Below are 23,054 nucleotides of genomic sequence, written 5' to 3'. Positions count from 1 at the left end.
GTAATTTTGCAATTACCACACCAACCAAGAATTCTTCAGGAAAATCTATACTGCCAATCTTTAATTCATCAACCAAGTTTTGTAGTTCTTCTACAAGTCCATTGAATCAATCTAGACTATCCATTAGGTCCAGCCCACATGTCATGGATCACTATGCAATAATTGCATTGATGGGGTGATCCTATCCAACGCGAAGTTGGCCGTGTTTTTTATAGCCATACAATTTTCATGGATAGGATGTGTAGTACGACCACCTGACCAAGTGATCCCATTTGCAGTCCATGATTGGTCCACCTAATCGTTTTAAAAAAAGAAAGAAAGATTGGTCCACCTAATGGATTGTTCAAATTGTTGATTCAACCCATTTTCTATGAACAATCTTGACTGGCCATAATATAGGAGGGTTAGAACCATTGCTATGAACTTTCTGTGATTCCTAGAGGATGGGTTCAGCCAAATGGACCATGCAGATTGAATGATTGGACTGTTATGTGTTCCTATTGTTCCTCCAAAAATCAACTGACAATCTGATGTTGCTTTAAACCCATATTAAATTAGGATATGGTAACATTGCCATGAAAAATCAACATCCTTGGGCATACTCAGTTGGCTTGCCAAACACATGAAATCTATCAACCTGCACATCCAAAAACAACACATGCAGACCTGAGACTTTGATTCTGAAAAATCTATGCTGATTGGAGTGAAATCAGAGATTCTCTTGCAAATAATCTTTGCTACAAGATCTGCATACACTGCTTTTTTTCTTTTTTCTTTTTTATCTTAAGCTGTTGTTTGTTGATATTGCTTCTTTTAATTTAGGGATTTGTTCAGGACCAACTCTTAGCTGGTAACACACCCATCATTTCTGCTTTCAGGTATGTAATGGTACAAAGTTGTACTATTTTATAACAAAAAGTAGAAAGGATGGGTGCATTTATCAGTGAGAGTCCTTAAATCTATAATGCTAGCGAAGAGGGAGCTGATTTTACTGATGACTCTATTTCAGGTACTCCCCTAACATCAAAGAGATAAAAGTTGTTAAACATAGGAGGGCAAGGCTGTACTATCTGAGGGACAAGCTTCCAAGGCTGTCTACCTTCAAGTAAACTCTACAATGTACACGTAAATGCCCATGAGTACAGCTCCTGTTTTGTTGGTCTTTAAAAAAAAAAAAAAAATTGTTTTCATGCCCCCAAAGTTGTGGTTTTGGTCTTTTTTTTCTTTCTTTTTTCCCTAGAGATTCGGGACGCATCACTTGTTTTATTCTCAAGATCATTTTTGGTTGTTTTGTAGGTAGTCAATGTTAATGTAAGTAATCTGGGGTGCATCGGGTGGACCTTGATTCTGATGGGTCAGCCCATATTAGGGCTGCCAAAGTTTAGTCTGAGATTTCAGTGGTTTGTCACTGTTAATCTCAGGTTGGCCCTCCCTGACCCACCAATGTTTTTAGGTCCTGCCCACCCTTCCCTGGTGCATTCTATTTGAAATTATATCTGAGTGTGTTTGGATATGTGGAATCCAAAGGGGGAAAAAATAGGTTCCCGTGAAAAGATAATAGTGATTGTTTGGACAGATAATCATTACCTTTATCCACAGTTGGAATTTTTGTGTATAAGAAATAAGGTGATTGTTGTCTAGAGAATCTGATAATTTGCTATGCAAATAAGGCCCTAAGAATGATAGCCCTTTTTCAACAGTGTTGATGGAAATAATCAGAGGATAATCATTGTTTCTTTCACATCAATGCCTTGGATTCCTGATATTTTTCACACTTTTAAGGTTATTCTGGCTGAACTTGAGTCATCTCCTGTCATGATAGCATGACATGAATGGATGTTTATGTTCTCAAAGAATTGAAGACATGGGGCGTTCAAGTGTTGTGTCCCAGTTAGTTCACAAGATGTATGGATGGCTCCTACCTGTCCAATATCATTTTGAGTGTGGATACAGAATCCTACCCACTGAAATGGGTGGATTTCTTGATCAATAAATTAGTGGAAGTTTAGAAGCCCTTTGAAAATTCTGTTGGTCCTCTCTTTCTAAATCCACCAATAAAATGTAGGGCCTGTTCGGATTGGAGGTAAACCTGAGGAAGGTAAGGGATAGCATAATTCTGACATAAGCTGATGGTAAACTGATACCAGCATTAGAGAAGTAAATCCCTTGCGGTTGTTTGTTTTGTTGAAAAGAAGTCCTGAAAATTATTTTTCCTTTGCATTTTCAAGTGCTTGGATTGAGAGTAAAATAGGGAAGGCAAGGGAAACCTCCTTTTTACACCCCTTAATTCTTCAGCTTTGCCATTTAAAAAATCATATTGGATGAAAATATCTTCATCTTCTTTTTTCTTTTCTTTTTTTACTGCCAAATGCAAGAAAATTGATGGGCATGTGCTGTTCGAGGAGGGGATTACTTCCGTTTCACATCTTTCCAGTCAGTGTAATCCTCGGTTCAAAACTGTGGCTAAAAAGGTTAAAAACTGAGGCTAAAGCCTTTAGCCTCAGTTTTGCCTCAATTATCCAAACCGAGGTTGAAACCCCCGTGGCTAAAGGCTTTAGCCTCAGTTTTAGCAACCGAGGCTAAAATGACTTTTATAGCCTCGGTTCTTCAAGTGAGGCTAAAAGAACCTTTTTAGCTTCAGTTTTCTCGAAATGAGGCTAAATCAAAATTTTAGCCTTCATTATTTCCAATTGAGACTAAATCCAAATTTTAGCCTCAGTTGCCTCCAATTGAAGCTAAATCTATTTTTAACCTCGGTTCTCAACAACCGAGGCTAAAGCCTTTAGCCATGGGAATTTCAGCCTTGGTTCTCAACAACTGAGGCTAAAGCCAAGCCTCGGTTACAAATTGAGGCTAAAAATGTTTAATTTTTTTAAATATTTATTTAAACTACTAAACCATACATTCAATCCACTCATGAAACAATCAATCATGAAAGCCACAATACCAACAAAACAGTTAACAACAGTCTATTTAAAGTTTTCAAAACAAACTCAATCAAACTATTACACAACATTAGGTTCCACAAATAATACAAAGTCACAACGCAAGATTTGGGTATGACTTTTGCTTAGCTGATGAACAACTACAACTTGTTTGATTGTCTGAGAGCATCTGCAAAGAAGAACTCGCCATTAGCAATAATTTATAGTGGAGTCCATCATATCGACAGTTCATTTGGATCTGGTTTATCTGTGGGCTGATTTACTAAAATAAGCTACTAAAACGGATGGATGGCGTGGATGTGATAAGAGAACATCGCTGGCATGTATACAAAGGATCTCACTTTCGGACGCGGATTTCCTGCGAAAGCCTTTCGCAGGAAATTCCTGCGCTGGGACGGCAAGTGGGGCCACTGTGATGTTTTTTGAGAAATTCACGTCGTCTATCTGTTTTGAGAGATCATTTTATAATATGCTGGGCGAATAAAGTGAAACACACAGACAGTAAACAATGAGGATTCAGCGACCACTGTTGAAACATTTTGGTCACAAAAGCTTTCCATCAGATAAATTTTTTTTAGTTTCTGCAATCAATCCCAGTGAGAATGACTTGCAAATAAAAATTAAGTTGGAGCACATTTCTTTTCTCAAATTTCCGTCCCCAGAGATTGCACAAAAAGAAATCAAACAAACAGTCTATTATGAATTTAAAGGAGCAAATAAAAAAGAAAATCAAATGATAGAGCATGAGATTGGATGATCACTGTTTTGGTATCCCTGTTTTGTTGCTGCCTTTGTTTCCTTTTTGTTTCTTAATAAAATCATTGTCAAAAATAAAAAAATAAAAAAAATTCATAGTTCGCAGCATAGTTAGTTGGTGTAGGCTCATTTTGTTCGTTTTCTAATTTCCCCAATTTGTAGTTTGAGTTCACCTAATGCGATAGATTAGAAAATAGTTCAATCTGCTGTTCACATATAGTCCAAGCGCAACAAACATGCACATTAACCGGAGTTTAGGGTCATCCAATCAGCCCATTAGTTCTCGATATAGAGCATGAAATTGGATGATCTCTACACAATAGAGTGATTAGATTCCATTTACCCTGTGTGAGATATACGCCTAAAAGTTGGCTTGAAACCGACTACACCACATAGAGCAGCAGGCATTCTCACAGAACCTAAAGAAAATAGCAAACTTTATTGATGTGAGAGTTTTTTGTACTTTCTTGTGATGGTTTAGGAGGCAATTACACATTCACTCAAACTGTCTATGACTCCTTTAAATGATATAATTAATAAAGCAACTTCATTTCACATATCATGAAAGTTATGGTGGCCTACATAACATTGGGGGGTTGTCATCTTTGGTTAGGTGACTTTTATGTTTATATAATTTCTGAATTAATGACTAGTAATGAAACTAACATTTTTTCCTTGAGTATAAAAAACTTTCATGTTGTAGCAAAAGTTACTTGGGATTCAATTTCTCATTCCAAATCTATCTCATATTGCATGCATTGGCAAAAAAGAAATTTATGATCCTTCCAAATTCTATGTTCTTGTGCATGTTTTTTTTTTTGAAAATTAACTTAATATTAAAGGAAAGAAAGAGAAACAGAAAACGGAGAGGGGGCTGCTGAGAAGGCAGGCCCTTAAGAATGACCTAAAAGTTATAAATATGGTAAATCTAGGCAATTTGCTTTTTGAGTTTTGTTGAGTTGAATTGACTTGACCAAGTTACCTGTCTAGACAGAGTCACATCTTTTTTTTTTCTTTTTTTTTTTTTTTTAATACTTTCTTGAGTCTTGATGAACTGATCGAATCGACTAGAGATTTTTCAAGTTTCCAAATAGAGGTACAAAAAGACAATGATTAGTCAACCAAAGATTTTTTTTAAAATGGCTGCTAAAATCAGAGTAAAAAAGAGATCACCTGTAGTTGGATAGGGCATGCAATCTATCTCATCCTTGACTGCAATTGGCCTTTTTGCAGGAACTGAAGGGTGAATCATGAGTAATCCAGAAGTGAGAATACCCACCTTCATGGAAATTATATTAAGGAATTAAAAGTAGAGTGGTCTATTTCACAGGTTGAAACCAAAAGACATTTACAAACCTGGGAACCATGCTAATCACAAATTACCAATATGGGGACAGGGAAACAATCTGTTATAATAATTTCAGCATAATCATGAGGAGCTTGCAATAGTTGAGCAAAGGCCTCTAAAATAATCAATATAAGAGATATTTTTTTAAAGGGTAGTACGAGTCCTCTCTCCTGATAATCATTGAAAGCTTAAATTGCAACCTACAGAGTATGAAGATTGATTATGCTCCCTAACTCAACAGGGATCCACCCTTTGAAATTGTTCGATGAGAAGTTTATACAGTTTAAAAGAAAATATAGATTGGAAAAAATATAAATATACTAATGAAAGCATGTGCACTTAATAACTGCAAGCCTCTGTACAGAGACGTCATTGTAAATTAGAATATGTTCACAAATGACTGGCTCATCTCTAATATCTTTTGGTTAAGACTTACAGATATGTTACTCTTTAGCTTCAGGAATTCAGATGGAATGGTACCATTAGATCTTTGCCATGCACAATTCAAACTACTCCAGTTGTCCAAGCTCCACCGGAATGCTACCAACCAATTCATTGTTGTTCAATTGCCTGTAGAAGGAAACTATCAGAAATAGTTTACACACAAATATCCCCGAAATGGAAATTTTATTTTAAAGTAAGAACCCTCACAGATAGCTTAGCTTGGACATGTTCCCCAATTCAGGTGGAATTGGCCCAGTGAGCTTGTATTGTGTAGGTACCTGGGAAAAAGCAAATTCCTACAAATCAAACCACAACTCATACACAATACGCAAAAAATGAAACCTTTGGGATTTCTCCCACATCTACCGCATCCAAAACCTAACTCTCCCCAACGAAATCAAAAGCGATTTTCAGAAACTCAGCAATTCCGGCAAAAACACACAAAATGCAGGGAAAAAAAGGCACAAGATTGAATTTTCCGAAACTTTTTCCCACCAAACGCATCAAAACCCAACCATTCCTATGAAAAAAAAAAAACCCTAGCGATTCCCACTACAATTTCGAGAGGAACCGACACTCCAAGAGCCATGAAACCTTAGCGATTCCCTTCTTCAATCAGCGATGAATGGTCAAAGAAATGGGAAGAAATGCCAGATTGCATGGTGAATAACACAGATCGAAGGGAGATTCGTACGTACCTGGCGATGTTGAGATCGATTGAAGATCAGATCTTCTATTTTTACATTTTTTTCATCTTCCTTTCTTTTTCTTGCTACGATCTCTCCCTCCCTCTCTCTCTCTCTCTCTCCTTTTTCTTTTCTTCTTTTCATTTTCCTCGTTTTGTTTGGGTAAAAACCTATCGATAGCGAGTCTCTCGCTCTCTCTCACTTAGCCTCGGTTCTAGGCAAGTGAGGCTAAAAAGTAGGGCGTGGATCAGGTACTACCCCCTCCTGTTCTAGGCTCAGTACAGGCGGAGGCCCCACGGGCCACTAAGGAGACGTGTTACTTTTATCCACACCGTCCATCCATTTTTCTATATCATTTTAAAGTACTTCTACCAAAAATAAGGTAGATGAAAGGCTTAAGTGGACCACACCATAAGGAGAAGCGACCTTGGACGCCCACCATTGAAACCTTCGTAGGGTCCACCGTGCCATTTATTTTCCATCCAACTGTTGATATGGTTATATATACTAGATGAAGTGAAAAATAAATATCATGTTGATCTATAACTTTCGTGGCTCTAAGAATTTTTCAATGGTAGGAATTTAATCTCCACTATGTGGTCCATTTAAGACTTGATTCTCTTCGCAAATGGCCGAGATTTTAAAATGATATGAAAAAGATGAACAGTGTGGGTAGAAGTCATACATCACGGTAGCCGCTCAGTGGCCCGTGGGGCCTCTGCCTTTGGCATCGATTCTATGCAAATGAGGTAAAATAGTAGACTTTTGGCCTCAATTCCCCCACAATGAGGCTAAAAGGTAGACTTTTGGCCTCGGTTCTATGCAATTGAGGCTAAAAGATAGACTTTTCGCCTCGGTTCTAATGCAATTGAGGTTAAAAGGTAGACTTTTGGCCTCGGTTCTATGCTACTGAGGCTAAAAGATGGACTTTTGGCCTCGGTTCCAACCGAGGCTAAAAATTAGACTTTTCACCTCGGTTCTTATGTAATTGAGGCTAAAGGTAGACTTTTCGCCTCGGTTCCTAAGCATGAGGCTAAAGGTAGACTTTTCGCCTCGGTTCTAATAATTGAGGCTAAAGGTAGACTTTTCGCCTTGGTTCTTATCAATTGAGGCTAAAAGTAGACTTTTCGCCTCGGTTCACATGCAACTGAGGCTAAAAGTAGACTTTTCACCTCGGTTAGTAACCGAGGCTAAAAGTTCATTTTTTGTCGGTTCCTATGCAAATGAGCCTAAAAAGTACACTTTTCACCTCGGTTCCTATACAACTGAGGCGAAAAATGAACTTTTAGCCTCAGTTCCTTAGCAACTGAGACTAAAAAACACATTTAGCCACAATTTTTTCAACGAGGCTAAAAAATTGTGGCTAAAGGCCTATTTTCTTGTAGTGGTTTCACATCTTTCCAGTCAGTGTAATCCCTCCAATCAGGCAAAACTGGTTGTTTTACTTTGTTTGAATGAGTTTACCTTCAGACCAAACGGGCCCTACAGAGCATGATAGTCCACAAGATCCCATGCCTTCCTTCAACCGGCTGCTCCACCGGAAAATGAATTCCTCTCCCAGAGCATGGTTCCAAGATTGTCTTCCATCTTTCGTGGTTGCCAACGTTGCGTGCCTGAAAAACAAAAAGAAAAAAAGAAAAGAAAAAGAGGGGTTGTGAAGTCTCCGCCACTGTTGTGGAAGAAAATATGGCTGCCACCATGAGGAGAGTATTCGAGTAGAACCTACAACCCGCTTTCACCTGTGAGCATGCGCAACACACGTCTGAGGCTCGTGAAAGAACTCCTTAACATGCTATTACAGTGGCTCATGATGGATTGCATGTACTCGCAGATCATAGCGGTACATGAGATACTGTCAACGATTGCAACATGCATTAAATTCGATGGCTCTTAAACCATTTGTAAGTGGAAACTCTGAAAAATCTGAAAATTTTATAATTTGCAGAAGAAGAAAATTACTTCGAATTATGTGGAAATAATCAGTTCATTTTAAGACGTGAGTATAGGCACGAGAGAGATCCAAAACTCAAGTAAGCCATACCACAGGAAACATTGGAGATGTGATGGAGACACCCACCGTTGAAACATTCATGGGGCTACCGTGATGTTTATATGCTATTCAACCCAAAACTTTTGTGACCCCACTAAGATTTCAACAGTGAGCTTTTATTCTTCAATGGTCTGGCTCACTTAGGGTTTGTTTGATTTTTTAGGAATGGGTAAATACACTGCTTACTTTTTGACACGAAAAGTAAGAATATTATAAAATATCTATGGGTCCCACTGTGATGCATTTTCACTTATCTACTTTGTTCATCCATTATTCCATTTGAATTTATAGCATGATAAAAAAATGAAACGTATCCAAAACTCAAGTTTACCCCATCATACGAAAAAAAAGGGAATCGAATACTTACCGTTTAAAACTGTGGGCCACTTTTTCTTTTCACATAGGTCACTTGAGTGTTAGATCTACTTCATTTTTTGTCTCGTGCTTCAAAATATTTTAATAAAACAGATGGACGGAACAGATACATCATATGCATTATCTCCACCGTTGAAACATTCACGGGGCTACCGTGATGTTTATATGTTATTCAACCCAAAACTTTTGTGACCCCACTAAGGTTTCAATAGTGGGCTTTTATTCTTCAATGGTCTGGCTCAAAGTTTTGAATCTCCCTCGTGTTTGGGCTCATGTCCTAAAATGAGTTAGAAAACCGATGGATTGCGTGGATATAACCAAAAAAATAAAAAATAAAACAAACTTGGTGGGCCCTGCAGAGCTTTGGGTTGCAAGGAGCCGCTTAACCTCGGGCTAGGCAAGTCGCCCCACATTGAAACTGGCCTATAATTCGAGTCCAGACGTACACATGGTGATCAGGCCATTTATCGTGGGACAATTCAAGTTGCCAAGCCTACGTGGCACAAATAGGGAAATGATATGGCGCTGGACATGATAACACAACAACAATGCTTGGGCAGCTACCCTACGGTACACATTGCGTGCACTTCAAATCCGAACCACCCAATTACAATGGCATCAGCTGGATAGAGCAATCAAGACAATCCAAATCAAAAACCCAACTGTGGATAGAGCATATTAAGAAAAATTGCACGGAGAAAATAACACTTATCTTTCTGCATTTTTTACTTCGAATTTGGACCACTAACTATTTTATTTTTAACCATCCATTTTGATGGTCATTAATTGCATGACTTGATCAGTCTCATTCAGAGAGAGATCAATGGGAGCCACAGTTTGATATGCTCTTGATAGCGTACATCAGTGCCACATGTGAGGAGGATAAGTCACTGCCCTTTATTTTATGAAAGGGTGGTAAACTAACACAGGAGTATTCTTATATTCTCCGCGAGTGACACCTTGATTGGATAAAAACCGTTGTATAATATGAAGTCATTCATGTGATGGGTGAGAATTTACCTGATATTGGGGTTTTGAGTGGGACAGTTGACCATTCAAAACAATGGTGGCTCATCTTTGCCAGGGAAAAGGTACTATGCGGTCGAGCTCATGGGAACTTCCCATGAGGTCGAGCTGTGTGGGCCCCACCGTGATGCTTGTCGAACATCTACCCCATCCTTCAGATGCACCATTCCATGGTGGGCCTAGGTTTCAAAAATCAAGTCAATCCGTACTTGTGTGGGCCACACCACATACAGAAGTTGAGAGGGGCTACCGACATTAAAAAATTCATAATCATTTGTTGGGCCCACCGAGATATGGTTTACAAATCCAGCCCATCCATTATGTGTGTCCCACTTGGATGAGGGTTAAGACCAATTTCAGATGCATTTCAGATGCATCCAAATTTCAGGTGGGCCCCACCAAGTGCTTTTATATGTTTAATGCATGTCTTCACATGCTTTTAGATGGTATGGCCCACCTGAGTTCCGTATATGGCTGATTTTTAAGGAAATCTCATAATTTAAAGGGGACCCATTAAATGCACAGTGTTGATGGTCGACAAGCATCACGGTGGGGCCCACACAGCTCGATCTCATGGGAAGTTCCCATGAGCAGGACCGCATAGTACCTTTTCCCTCTTTGCCATAAGGCATACATGAATGTCGATCAAGACCGTTCACATGGTGGGCCCCTCTGCGATGGAACATAGCGCAAAATCACATTACTGAAATAGGTCAACCATCAAATTAGTGCTGGCCATCATCTAATGAATGGTTAAAAAATACAAAAATGCTCACGCTGACTTTGGTTTGATAGGGGGAGTTACTTTCACCGAGGTCGACTTCATATGGATGAAATCCACCCGATCCATCAGGTGGGCCACCCTGTGTTTAGATGGAGGCCTAAAAATCAGGCTGATTCAACACTCAGGTGGCTGCACCGTTGGAAACAGTTGAGATGGAAGTCCAGCCATTAAAATCATCCAAATCGTATGAGGTCTACCAGGATGTGTGTGTTCGCTCGCCATCTAATCCACTCATTTGATGCGCCACACCAGGATAAATGCATACCCTGAAAATCAGGACATTCCAAACTCATTAGAGCCACAATGTGTAAATTTAGGGTTTTAATTGTGATTTTCACTGCTTCCTATGGTGTGGCCCATCTAAGTCTTGGATCTGAATGAATTTTAAGATGTATGTTGAAAATGAGACAGCTCACAAGGTGTACAGGGTGGATCTAATGCATACTTAGCGCAATTCTAGCTAGTACAATCTTTGGAGTGACAGTGTTTCCAAGTTCAACAGACAAAATCAGATTGATAAAATGATCATATCAGGGTGACCAGCCGGACATATTCCATGTACAACCGATCCACGGTTTGAATGGCCAGATTTCCAAACATGGCACACGTGCAATGGATGGACTAGATGGCTGTGAACTAGCAATCTTGCTACTGTGAAGGTTTTTTCTTTTCTTTTCTTTTATTGTTTTTTGAGAAATCTTGCGTACCGAGATTAGTTACCTACCCTGGAAATCAGATGAATCGATTAATTGCAAATAAACACCATGATGGTCCCTATGGAAAATTAACGGTGGACATTGGATCCCAACTATTTTACTATGGCGTGTCGTATCTAAGTTTTGGATAATCATGAATTGTTTGTTCCCAATGTATGTAAGGATTTTTAATGAAATGCATCGGCATAAAATTTTGAAAATCATATTTTAACTTGATTAATCTAAGGATTTTGTTATGATTAAGCAATGTTTAATAAACAAATTCAATCATTCATTACATGTTTATATATAATAGTTATAACAATCTAGTTATCGCTGCAATCTCCCAACTTAGAGAGTCCCTCCCGAATCTATTCAAGGCTTGGGAGAATGAGAAACCACGTCAGAAATTCTCTTAGGGGTCGAGATCTGACTCGAGCCTTCCAAGGAGTGGACCCCCACCCCAAGGAAGGGGCATGCACACGTTTCATGGGAGATGGGAGAGGTGGGAATGTCCACGCTATCTTCTCTCTCTAGCTCCACAGGAGGGGATATCCAAAGGGGTTTAGACATTCCAAGGGTTCTTACATTCTCTCCCTCCTGTATTGGTTCTTAAACAAGAGGAGTTGGAATTTTAGGAGGACAAATGATCCTGTTCTGCAACATTACGAATTCTGTATCATACTTTGGAAGGAATATGCCTACCTTCCTAATCCATATGCCTCAACCGCTTAAGTACATTTAATAACCATGATCATCAATTAAGAGTAATCCCATGCCACTTTAAGATTTGGTTCATTAGATCTTAGACACTGGATATCCATCAAGCATGATTTAGAACAAATTAATTATTACAATTTAAAGTTAACAATTGAAAACCCAATTAATTAATAATATAGAAATGTTAGTTAGCATTTAAAATACTTAATGGATAGTCTAAACTCCAAGTTAAAGCCCTATACTAATGTCTCAAACAAACTAAGTGTATCCTTTGTCAAATAGTGTGGACTTTGACAACCCTGACTTCAAGGTAGCCTCATATAGTGAACTAAAGAATTACCAATTATGATCTCTTTATCTACACATCTTTAGATCTAAGTATTTGAAGGAGCTAGTATAACCAAGTATCTTCAAGTCTAGGCATGATGAGACTCTCTTGCTTATACCTGCAAGCGATCCTATTAACGTGAATGATTAAAGGTCCCAAGCAAAGGTACCATCCGTAGTGTTTTTGTAATGTTTATTTTCTATCCAACCTATTGATAAGATGACACAAAGCTGTGTAAAGAAGAAAATGCAAATATCAACTTGATCCAAAACTTTGGTAGCTCATAAAGTTTTTAATGGTCAATTAGAATTGTTTCCTATGGAATGGTCATCTTAGATTTGGATCTACTTAATTTTAGAGTTCATGCTTTAAAACGATCTGTAAAAACATCGGGTGGGCCCCACAGATTTGATGACCAGTCCAACACATCATGCCTGTCAATTGATGGAGGGGCCTACATGTGTGTGAAAAATCTGGAGAAAGATTTACCAACCATCTGCATTCAACGTAGGCGTTTGCCTCATGTGATAAACGGACCAGCCCGATTTTTAAGCCAGCCAACGATATGATAAGGCCCACCGGATGATCGGCTCAATGTTCCAGACACATTCCAGGTTTGCATGCGTTTCCGCGTGTAGAGGTGAGTGGTGAGGGTGAGGGTGAGAGGTCGGCCTACGGCTAATAGACTCATCCTTGTCTTGCCGCCCCATTCCATGTCACTAATTCATCTAAAGTTTCAAAATGCCTTGATCGAACGATCCTAACGGTTCAGCTGTGGATATAATTGTTTGGTTGGTGGGATCATCCTATCAGTTGTTATTGCATTATTCCATTGTGGGGCCCGCAATTTGGACGGTTTCTTTTTAGTTTTTACCTCACGTGAGGGACATGGATTTCCTCCCAGAGCCTTTTAAGAGGACATGGCCCAAAACTGACCCAAATCCAAGACTTAGCTCCTGCTTGGCCGGACCTATCCCACGGGATTAGGAGGGATGGGATCACGATATCCCGGGAAATGCATGACGAGCCAAACGGACCGGTGAACCTATCCTGGGACATAAGCAGTCCCATCGATCTTAAAACAATCCACTAACATCACCATCATTACCTTAAAATTGATCCCATCCCTTGGTTGAACGGATTGGAAGGTAAAATCCTGGGATATGCCGGGTGTGCCAAATAGACACAGTGAACTTGTACCGAGATATAGCAATCCCATGGATCTTAAACCAATCCACTGACCACTATCATTACCTTAAGGGCCTGTTTGGTTTTCTCGAATAACAGTATTTGGAAGTAAAGTAAGTAATGATTAGTGTTTTACTTGTATTTCTAATGATTGTTGATATTACAGTTGACTACAGTCACATAATTGTTTTCTACAATCTTCTAGGTGGACCCTATACCAAATTAGCAATCTCGTGTTTGGTTTATAGGTGTATTACATGCATCACACCGGCTGCAGTGTTATGGTGTCCATCACCTCATTTTTGGATTTCACTGCATTGGCTGTTTGATTTTGTTTGTTTCCATTGCATTCTCATATAGAAGAGTGGACTGACGGTCTCTAGTCAATCTGTTGTGGGCCCCACCTTCGGTGCATGTTCCTCCCTGTCTTAGTTTATGAGCCCCACTTTTTACACATGTTTCTATAACGTTGTGCGCCAGTGCGTCTATGACACAGCGTTTTCATTCATCCACGCCGTTCATCTTCGAGCCCCACTTTCTGACGGTGTTATATCCACGTCGTTCATCTGTGGGCACAACTATTTGACGTTGTCGTATTCATGCAGTTCATTTGTGGTCCCCACTTCCTATAGTTGTTTTATCCACCCTGTTCAACTATGGACCCCACTCTGCAATATTATCTATTGGAACAAAACAAACAGATGGGTTGTAAACATACACTGCAATCCAAAACTATATGAACCAAAAATTCCAACCCAAACAACGATTATCAAAATCCATAATACTGTCCATCAACAAAGGTAAACAAAATGTTGTCCAAAACATCCCCACTAATGTCCACACAAACAAAACTATATATCACTACTTCAGCTTTGATATAAGCTGAATGACAGTAACCATTACGAAGACTCTAAAAATAAATCTTAACAGTGCCCCACAGTCTCCAACATCTGGGGCACCTTCCTGTCTGTTTGTGCCAAATTCATATGGGGCACAAGAGGTCATTGCCGAGGTCCGTCCATACGTATGACTCAGGCAGATGGCACTGCGGCGCTCTCTAGGCTGCGACCTAACACTCTCATGGTCATCGACAATCTCGTCCCGTGGGACAGCTGGAAGCCCCATTTTCTCAGACCATTCAGATCATTCAAGAAATGCCTCGACTGCAGAGTTGTATCCACGAAAACATGCCCGTGAAAATCCCTCCACTTGCACCCGACACTCCTCCCAGTCATAATATTCTCCAGGGCGTCGGCCGTTGAAGACAACGTAAGCCTTTTTTGCCATCTGCACATTGTTAAAAAATATAACAATATCTGAGTGGAATATACCAAAAAATAGTTGATCAATTTCAAATATCATTACTTGTTCAGAAACCGGAAGAAATAACGTAAAATATTGATGTAACAATCATTATATTACAAGGTATTGAAGTATTTCATCTCACATACCTGAACCGGCCTTAAAAAGATCACTGACAGAGTAAACCAAAAATAAAAACATGTGATGCAGTGTATAAGAAAAACGTCCAAACAAACTATAGTCAGCAAGTTCAAAAAATGCAAACAGTCGTGAAAATATCATATAGTTGACAGGTTGTCCAACACTGCCAATTATGTAGTAGCAAGCACAACCAACAAAGCATGTTCTATACAGGCATATCCATATCCATTGCCTATTCTAAATAGGCACATTCATCTACATATTGTCACCAACAGTTACCCAAAAAAAAAATTTGTCCCAACAGAAAATGTCCAAAAAAAACATACATCTAAAATATCAAAGTCTATATACGTCCGACTGCGCTCAGTCGGAGGAGTGGTCCGGTGCAAGCAGCATCAACACAAAGTCCAACCTCCTGTGTTCGGGGAGTAAAAGGAAGGAGGCAGATTGTTGCTTATCTTTTGATAGAATCATTGTAGCTCGAAGGATCTCATGTCCTGTCAACCTTTCAATCTACTCAAAGGCGGGAACAATCTGCGACATGTGTACCATGTTCTTTCCTTGGTGAATGGTTATAGCTAGTGACTTCACTGCTTCGGCAACCTCACTCATTCCTTGCCCAATTACGTCACAAGGACGACTCAGTTTTGCTCTCTTCCTTGACGTCGAAGTGCTGCTGATGTTCACGGAACTGTTCCTGTTTTCATCCGGACTTCGGTGGGCCATGTGGCTGCCATCACGACTATGATACAACCAATGGATGTCACCCGTAGTGTCTCATACATCGTCACTCGATAGCACAAGCGTATCGTTATTCAAATCAACAGACGTTCTCAGAGAAATATTAGTATTCATATACCATTTAGAAGCCATAGAATCTGGAATGTTGCCTGTACTTGAATGACGTCCACTATCACGATCATTCCCAAACAGGAAGGTCAAGTCGTCATACCTCTGCACTGCTTTGCCCCATACATGTTGTGCATACGGATGGGACTATTGACAATACAATGTGTCAATACAATGTTAGATAATATAAACAAAAACAACAACACTAACTGTATTAAGACTTGGATATTTTGTCATTCTCACCCATATGTAATCTTCTCATACGTCATTTAGAGCAGTGACTACCTTCAAATCGCCATCCCATCCAAAACCAGAAGCACTCAAAGTCTTGCGCACTTGAAAATACAGTCTCTTTAGCGTACGGAGGCGATTCCCAACATGTTTCTCCTGTAGCGATATCCCTACGACACCCTTCACAGTATCGACAACCGTCTTGTATGTCTCATTCTTAAACCCGTTGGTACTCTTACGACCATTTGCAACAACTTCCATAAGAGTGTCAATAAGACAGTCGTCCATCTCATCAGTCCATCGCATTACACCATTAGAAGATACATGTTCAACAATTGATTTCTGTTTAATTTTCCTCGGGGTCCTCCTGGGTGTAACACGTGGCTCCTGACTGAATGATTTCGTAGGCGTCGATTGTTAGCTACTCTTGTTAGGTGACATATCTCCGTCCGAATCTTCGGATATCTACATAGATTGAAGTGAGAATTTTAAAATAAGCAGGAAAATCCCAAATTGTCAGCACAATTGAATAATATTTTGCAACATACAGGCTAACACATTCATATTTCTTAATATTAGTTGACATGGAGTAGAAAAATGGTGTTTTGTTAAACCAACAAGGAAATGTATATTATAGACAATTAAGTGACGGAAAATGAGGACATACATCCCTTATACAAAAAAATTAAAAAATGAGACATTTTCATAAACTTCGACGCACAGGATGGTAATCATTCCACATCCTAGTTGCAATATTGTCTCGAAACTTGTTCCATTCATCTCTCTCACGTTGAGTGCCATTTGTAACCATCTGGCCATCTTCTTGAGAACCTATCTCAATTGGAGATGGGTTTATACCATCCGCTATAACCGTTGAGGAGTCCTCATTCGCATCAATACCATCTCCCCCAAATCCTCGGATAAAGTTGTGTAAAACACAACATGCGATAACTATTTTCAGTTGTGTTAAAAGGTTATATGGTGGAGCTGACTTGAGGATTGGAAACCGAGCTTTCAGTACTCCAACAATCTGCTCTACAACATTTCATAGTTGAGCATATCTGTAGTTGAATAATTCTTTCTTGTTACAAGGCTTGTGACCCGCGTGGTATTCATTGAGGTGGTACCGTACGCCTCAGTACAGAGCCATGAATCCTGGCAAATGCGCATAACCAGCATCAACTACATAATACTTACCTACAATTAATTACGAGTAATTATCAATATGTAATTTAACATTCATTCATTTAAAAAATAACTTCCATTCCATGGTTAAATACCATATGGGATTGTAAAACGATCATGTGAAAATGTCAACGCACTCTGTAACACACGTGCATCAGAGGCCGAACCTTCCCATCTGGCCAGCACGTATACGAACTTCATATCAAACGTACAAGCGGCCATTACGTTCTGTGAGAGAAACCCTTTTCGGTTACGATAGGTGACACTGTCCATCGTAGGAACATAAGCGGGTACATGGGTTCCATCAATTGCACCAATACAATCCTAATTTGAAAGTGGTTTATCAGGAAAAAAAAAAGGTAAGAGACATAATCTTATAACAATGATGTTCTTGAATAGCAGTGATTAGCATGATCCATACCTGAAAATACGTCCTCCAATTGGGATTGGATGAAATCTCTGTAGGTATTTCTGCACTGGGGAGTTTTACAAACTCAGGATATAGTCTCATAATTGCATCCAATGCTTTAGAAAAATATCGGCTTATGGTTTGTCCAGACTGTATAAAGCGATGCCCAATGACATGGTTTCGCACATTATGTCCTACTGTATGGAGGAACATGACAAGTTGTTCCTCAATAGTTACATGTTTCCCATCCGGTAGCAGATTCATATCCCTGAGAAACGAGCATAAGTGAAAGAAAATATCTTTTTTCATTCGGAGTTGTGCCATGCACTTATTATCTCCGGCTCTAATTATCCCATTAATTATCTTGCTTCTTTTATAGTCACCAACTCTCCAGAGTGTCCTAAGAAAGAGACTATTGCAAAATTCCTTAATCGCAATTACTGTAGTTGCCGCTGCAACTGAAGCTGCAAAGGCAGCCAGCTCCTCTTCTGTCCATCCATGTCCTTCCATATTATTATATGCACTTGTACAACAAATGTATAAAATTGAGTCAGCATCCACTAATATGTGTAATACCGCACCAGTTCCATTTGTAACTCTGTTTGTTCAGATATAACAACGAATTGGTATTAAAAAAACACGTCCTATAACGTTCATAAAAGGACAACGCAACCTACAGAGCATTTAGTCAAAATCCCTCTCATACTAGCAGTTATGCCAACAAACTCAAATTATTAAAACAAGACAATATGGAGTATGGCCTGGTTATTACTGATGATACATTCACAACAGACAAACAAGAACACACTACACAAAAAAATAAAGATTAAAATATTGTCTTTGAACTGCGACAACATCATCATGTAATACCGTACTGTCAGTTCACACTTCACTTCTAGCATGATTGGGATATTCAAACCAGAAATTGAAATTTACATACGAGCATTACACATGCACCATTGTAGTCATGTGTACTGCTCATCTTGGCCTGTAGTTACTGCATTATCACCACTCGTACAACGGGACTGGCCAATGGTGAACCTTTTTTCTGATCATACAATCACAACAGATAAACATAAATACTTCCGAAGAAAAAATATTCTATTCATTATCTGTAAAGTAATATGAATATGATACTAGAAATTCATATGAGACGATGTGGATATAACATATATTGAGCAAGTAGATTCCACATTATTGAAATCAGCATGAATCTCTTTAACTATCGAATTATTAATTTTTATAGCTGTTAGAGTACAAAAACATTGTGTTATTCTTCAAACCACTTTGGTAGAGAAAATCACCACCAACATTCACAAGACCTAATGCATGTATATAATATTGCAGGTGTAATAACATCCCAGCCCTTGTGATGATTAGATTTTCAATTCCTCTGATAGAAAGCAGTTATCAGAAATGAAATTAAGTTGATATAAAAGATAAACAGTCTTTAATAAACAGTAAAATCACACATACCTCAATCACGGACATGTATGCGAAGATTATTTGGAAGAGAGTCCCTGCCTATATACAATGACTAAAGAATTTTTAAAATGGAAGCTGAGAACAAAACTATCTCTATAATAACAGATCATGTTACCTTTTGATAGCACCACAAGCCTATAGAAAAGTAACCAGAAAACTGTATACAAGCTCCAAAAGGCATGAGTCATAGACGACTGATTCTCATAAATATGCAATGAAAGACAAACTAATCAGATGAGCTGAAGACTGATAGTGTGCATGCATGCCAGTTTAGAGCTGAAGATCCTCCCAGATTGAACAGTTGAAAAGGCAGATGGTTACCAAAATAGAAAAATAAAAAGTGAGATGTCCAACTTATGTTTTAGAGTTTTCATTTGTTGGGCCCTACTGTATAAATGACCTGGTTAAAAAATCAGACCGATCAGATGATGTGGTTGCACAGAAGTGCAATAATGTGCATTGTTCACTCCCCAAGTATAGGGTTGTGATGTAGTAATAAACTCGGTGAGACCGAGGTCGAATCCCAAGGGACTGAAACTTGTACGTAATCTAAAACTAAGTAGAACTAGAACTAGACTAAGATGAAATCTAAATCGACTGTAATTTGAGGAAGTAATGGTGAAACAGGAAACTAAAATTTGTAAAATTCAAAGGTAGGAAACTAGGGTCCTAAGGATCTACTTGTAGCAATTGGGAAGTTACCTTACACTGATTCAGGGACACAACTGGAATCAGAGTCCTATCTTATCCAGTTGGTAAGAAGAGATTTGTCAGATCTCTGAACTTCTCATGAATCTAATCATCAACAGATAAGATTGGTGAAGATTTGGAAGTGATTCTGTCACCTAACCATGCCCAGGAGACTATGACAAACAACAACAATTTACCAATCTCACAGCCAATCATGAGAGAATTGTGAAAGTTAGGAAGGGTTCCATCACCCAACCATGCCCATGAGACGATAGCCAACAATAGGGCCTCCTAAGTTCACAATCTCATAATGAAAAGAACATACTCAAAGCTATTGCAGATCTATTGTAATTTGAGTCACAATAAACCATTAAAAACTAAAAGTATTCCTTAATAATCAAACTAGAATCCATAAGAGTTCAATAACCATGAATCAAGGCAAAACTAACACCCCAATCACGCTACAAGTTTCACCTCTTAGCCCTAGCTAAGAAGTTTAACCTAGCAACATGATTAGGCTAAATCGCTTAAACAAAAAATAAAATAAATAAAAGAAAAAGAAAAAAACAACTCTACTCTCTCTCCAACCCTTATGTGCTTCACGTCCAAGCCGAGCTCCCCTCTGCTCTTTCTTTCATCTCTTTTATATAGCAATACAGGCAGTGAAAAGCTATCAGTGGAGGGTTGGGAACGTGCGTAACCCGTATGCACGTTACGCAGCTGCGAAACGCAACCTGTGCAGGGGATCTGTGCTCAACCCGCGTTCGACATGATTAACCGATCTGTTTCGGCCATCCAATCCGTTCAAGCTTCTTGATGATGGCCGGTTACTCCAGGGGAAAGATTTGATCCGTTAGGATTGTCAGTCCGATCCTAGCCAAGATCGCGGAATGCCCCGGATTGTCCGAGACTCTCCATACGTGCATAACAGAGCTCGCTCTTCTTGCATTGTGCTGACAGTGGGGTCATGATCAGATTTTTCAAAGAAATCGACGCCGTCCATTGGTTTTCCCTTGAAAAACCAGTCGGGAATGGTCGGTTTTGGACTGATTTCGGTGTGGCCCAAAGAATTTTCTCCCTACCGTTTGTCCTACATTTGGACGGTTGAAATCTAATCCACGATAGCTTCTGAAATTATGTCACCTAGGATTGAATCATACGGCCTTTGGAAATATAATGGACGGTCCAGATCTTCACATTACATGATGAGTGGGGTCCACTGAGCAATCCCGACGTCGGACAGTGTAAACGCTGTTGCATTTTTAAATTTGGAAATAGAAGTGGGTCAGCATGCGTTGACTGATTTTGGCTGTAATGGTGCACGGCTGGTGCACGTGTACTCTATATACACGCAGTGTACGTGTGGAGTCCAGCATGATGTTCTTGAGAAATCCGCTAAGTCCATCCATTTTTTCGCATCATTTAAGGGGTTGAAACTGAATTTGAAGCATATCTAGATATCAGGCAAGCCCCAAATCAAAGTTTTATGGGTTGATCTGTCCGTTTGGCCACTTCTACAAGGACCAATGGCTGAAATTTGATGTGTACGGTTAATTTATGGTCATCAGGCCAGATATAAAGTTTCAAGCTGAACAGATGGTAGAAACCCTGTGATCTTGCATTCTGGCTGACTTTCAGGCCACTTGAGCTTCAGTTTCTTGATTTTCTCGGTCTCTGACGTGTAAATCCATTGATCTTGGTTCCCTGGGGTCTCGTCCATTGCCTTGGTGAATTCTGAGCGTAAATCCATACTTTTAGCATCGTATTTCAATCCAAGCTCGTAAATACACCCTGCATCACAAACACGATTAAATCGGGCCGTTAAACAGTACCATGTTCATAAATGCAGGCAATAACTGGGGTCTGATATGCAATATTTGACCCTCAACATGCATGGTTGGAATTTTTCATTACCTACACATAAATCAATAAACTCCCAGTGAGTTAGGTAGCCTGATTTTTATGCCAGCTCATCATAACAAATGAAGGAACGATTGAAAATCTCTCACTTATTTCCAACATTCCATTGTATAAGAAATGACCAAATTGCTATCCAGGCGCTTGAAAAGTTTTGGGATTTCATGTCAATGGTAGAATGTCACACACCTTCAACCCCTGGATATATCTCCCATCATCAATGTCAAGTGTCAACCATCCACACAATATACAGATCTCCAACCTGGCTTTGCTTTGCAAGCTAAAAGTAGTGTAAAAGTTTATATACAAACATCAGCAAGCCTTAGTAACAACTGAAACACAGCAAGAAGGAACTGATTTTCCTATTATATATTTTTCAAATGAACTCTGTCAAACAACTGCCTTCAGGCCAACCCATATACAGCCTAACTCTTTCAATTTATTAGAATAGTTAACACATGCACGTATGCCAGCCCATCTAGAGGCCAACCCATGTGGCAATGCGGCCCAAATGTATGAGAGGCAAGCCGTTCTTCAGAACATGCCCTGCTGTTTAGATGCGTCTGCCCAAAAAGCCATTTAACCTCAATTATACAGAAGGTAAAGTGAGGATTTAGATTACTGTGAAGAAGATAATGTAAGAAAGAAGGTAGACAGAGAGTACACATGCGGGATATCCCAAAAATCCAACAAAACAGAGGGTAACATGTTATGGAGTGGGACCCGTTCATTTTCAAATCCAAAAAAATAGTCCATGCATTGCAAAACTGGACGGGATGAAGACAGCAGATCGGACCACCCCATTCTGCCACATCCACCAAATGCGGGATATCCAAATGGCTATAAAGAGGTATTTTTCTTTATAGAAACTTCTTTCCAGGGGCCCGCATTGCTATCCTCTTCCATGCACATGTTGCTGAACCCTCATTTGTGGCTCCAGGCTAGTAGATTCCAACATACTCAAAGTAAACCCCTCAACAGTGACAACACAGTTGCCAGTAAACAAAAGGTTTGTCTGAAAAAACTAAAAAAGGAAAAAATCACTGGAAATCCGTAGAAGATAACAGCAATCAGAGCATTACCTCTGCACTTTATTTCAATCACCCAACGCAGCCGTGAAGACAGTTGATAGGGTTCCAGTAAGATCTAATCTCCTCAGACTGAAAACGAGAGAGAGAAGAATGGTTAGTATGGATGACGTTCGGGAAGGATCCATGCAAAGGGAACTCGGAAGGCCCCGATCCTACCTTGCATGTGGGTCGCCATCTATCAGTCCGCTCTCACTGCGAATGGAGGGAAGGGAGACGTTTTTTGTGCAAAAATGAAATACAAAGTGCATATGTGTGTTTTGTATTATGAACTGTTTAAATGGTACGGTGTCCTGCGGACCACCATACCCATTTCAGTCTGACAGACAGTCGTCAGACGATTATATTCAAGTACCTGTATTTCAGCAGGATATGGCGTCTGATCTACTGCGGTTTCCCACCAACTGCAGCG

At 39.5% G+C, this 23,054-nt stretch overlaps 1 protein-coding gene and 2 long non-coding RNA genes across 3 annotated transcripts; all 3 read right to left on the bottom strand.

Annotated features, from left to right (window-relative positions):
- Positions 1–4,704: 4,704 nt before the first annotated feature.
- On the bottom strand, positions 4,705–5,051 carry LOC131257356 (uncharacterized). Its single transcript, XR_009177329.1, has 2 exons — positions 4,875–5,051; positions 4,705–4,768 (listed from the first exon to the last, which is right to left on the bottom strand). It is a non-coding gene; the product is annotated as an uncharacterized LOC131257356 (long non-coding RNA).
- Positions 5,052–5,526: 475 nt separating this feature from the next.
- Positions 5,527–6,341, bottom strand: LOC131257355 (uncharacterized). Its single transcript, XR_009177328.1, has 3 exons — positions 6,192–6,341; positions 5,695–5,771; positions 5,527–5,619 (listed from the first exon to the last, which is right to left on the bottom strand). It is a non-coding gene; the product is annotated as an uncharacterized LOC131257355 (long non-coding RNA).
- Positions 6,342–16,467: 10,126 nt separating this feature from the next.
- Positions 16,468–18,094, bottom strand: LOC131257354 (uncharacterized). Its single transcript, XM_058258250.1, has 2 exons — positions 17,475–18,094; positions 16,468–17,377 (listed from the first exon to the last, which is right to left on the bottom strand). Exons 1-2 carry the CDS (start codon positions 17,970–17,972, stop codon positions 17,141–17,143), a joined length of 735 nt encoding a protein of 244 aa, XP_058114233.1. The 5' UTR covers positions 17,973–18,094; the 3' UTR covers positions 16,468–17,140.
- Positions 18,095–23,054: the final 4,960 nt, after the last annotated feature.

The sequence above is a fragment of the Magnolia sinica genome, chromosome 10, assembly GCF_029962835.1.
Source record: "Magnolia sinica isolate HGM2019 chromosome 10, MsV1, whole genome shotgun sequence".
Taxonomy (NCBI): Eukaryota; Viridiplantae; Streptophyta; class Magnoliopsida; order Magnoliales; family Magnoliaceae; genus Magnolia; species Magnolia sinica.
This window is presented reverse-complemented; position numbering and strand designations above follow the sequence as displayed.

Coding starts and splice junctions, on each gene's coding strand:
- LOC131257354 (XM_058258250.1), bottom strand. CDS start 17,972: ATGGAAGGACATGGATGGACAGAAGAGGAGCTGGCTGCCTTTGCAGCT. Junction 17,378..17,474: donor ATTGGAGGACGTATTTTCAG/GTATGGATCATG, acceptor CTTTCAAATTAG/GATTGTATTGGTGCAATTGA.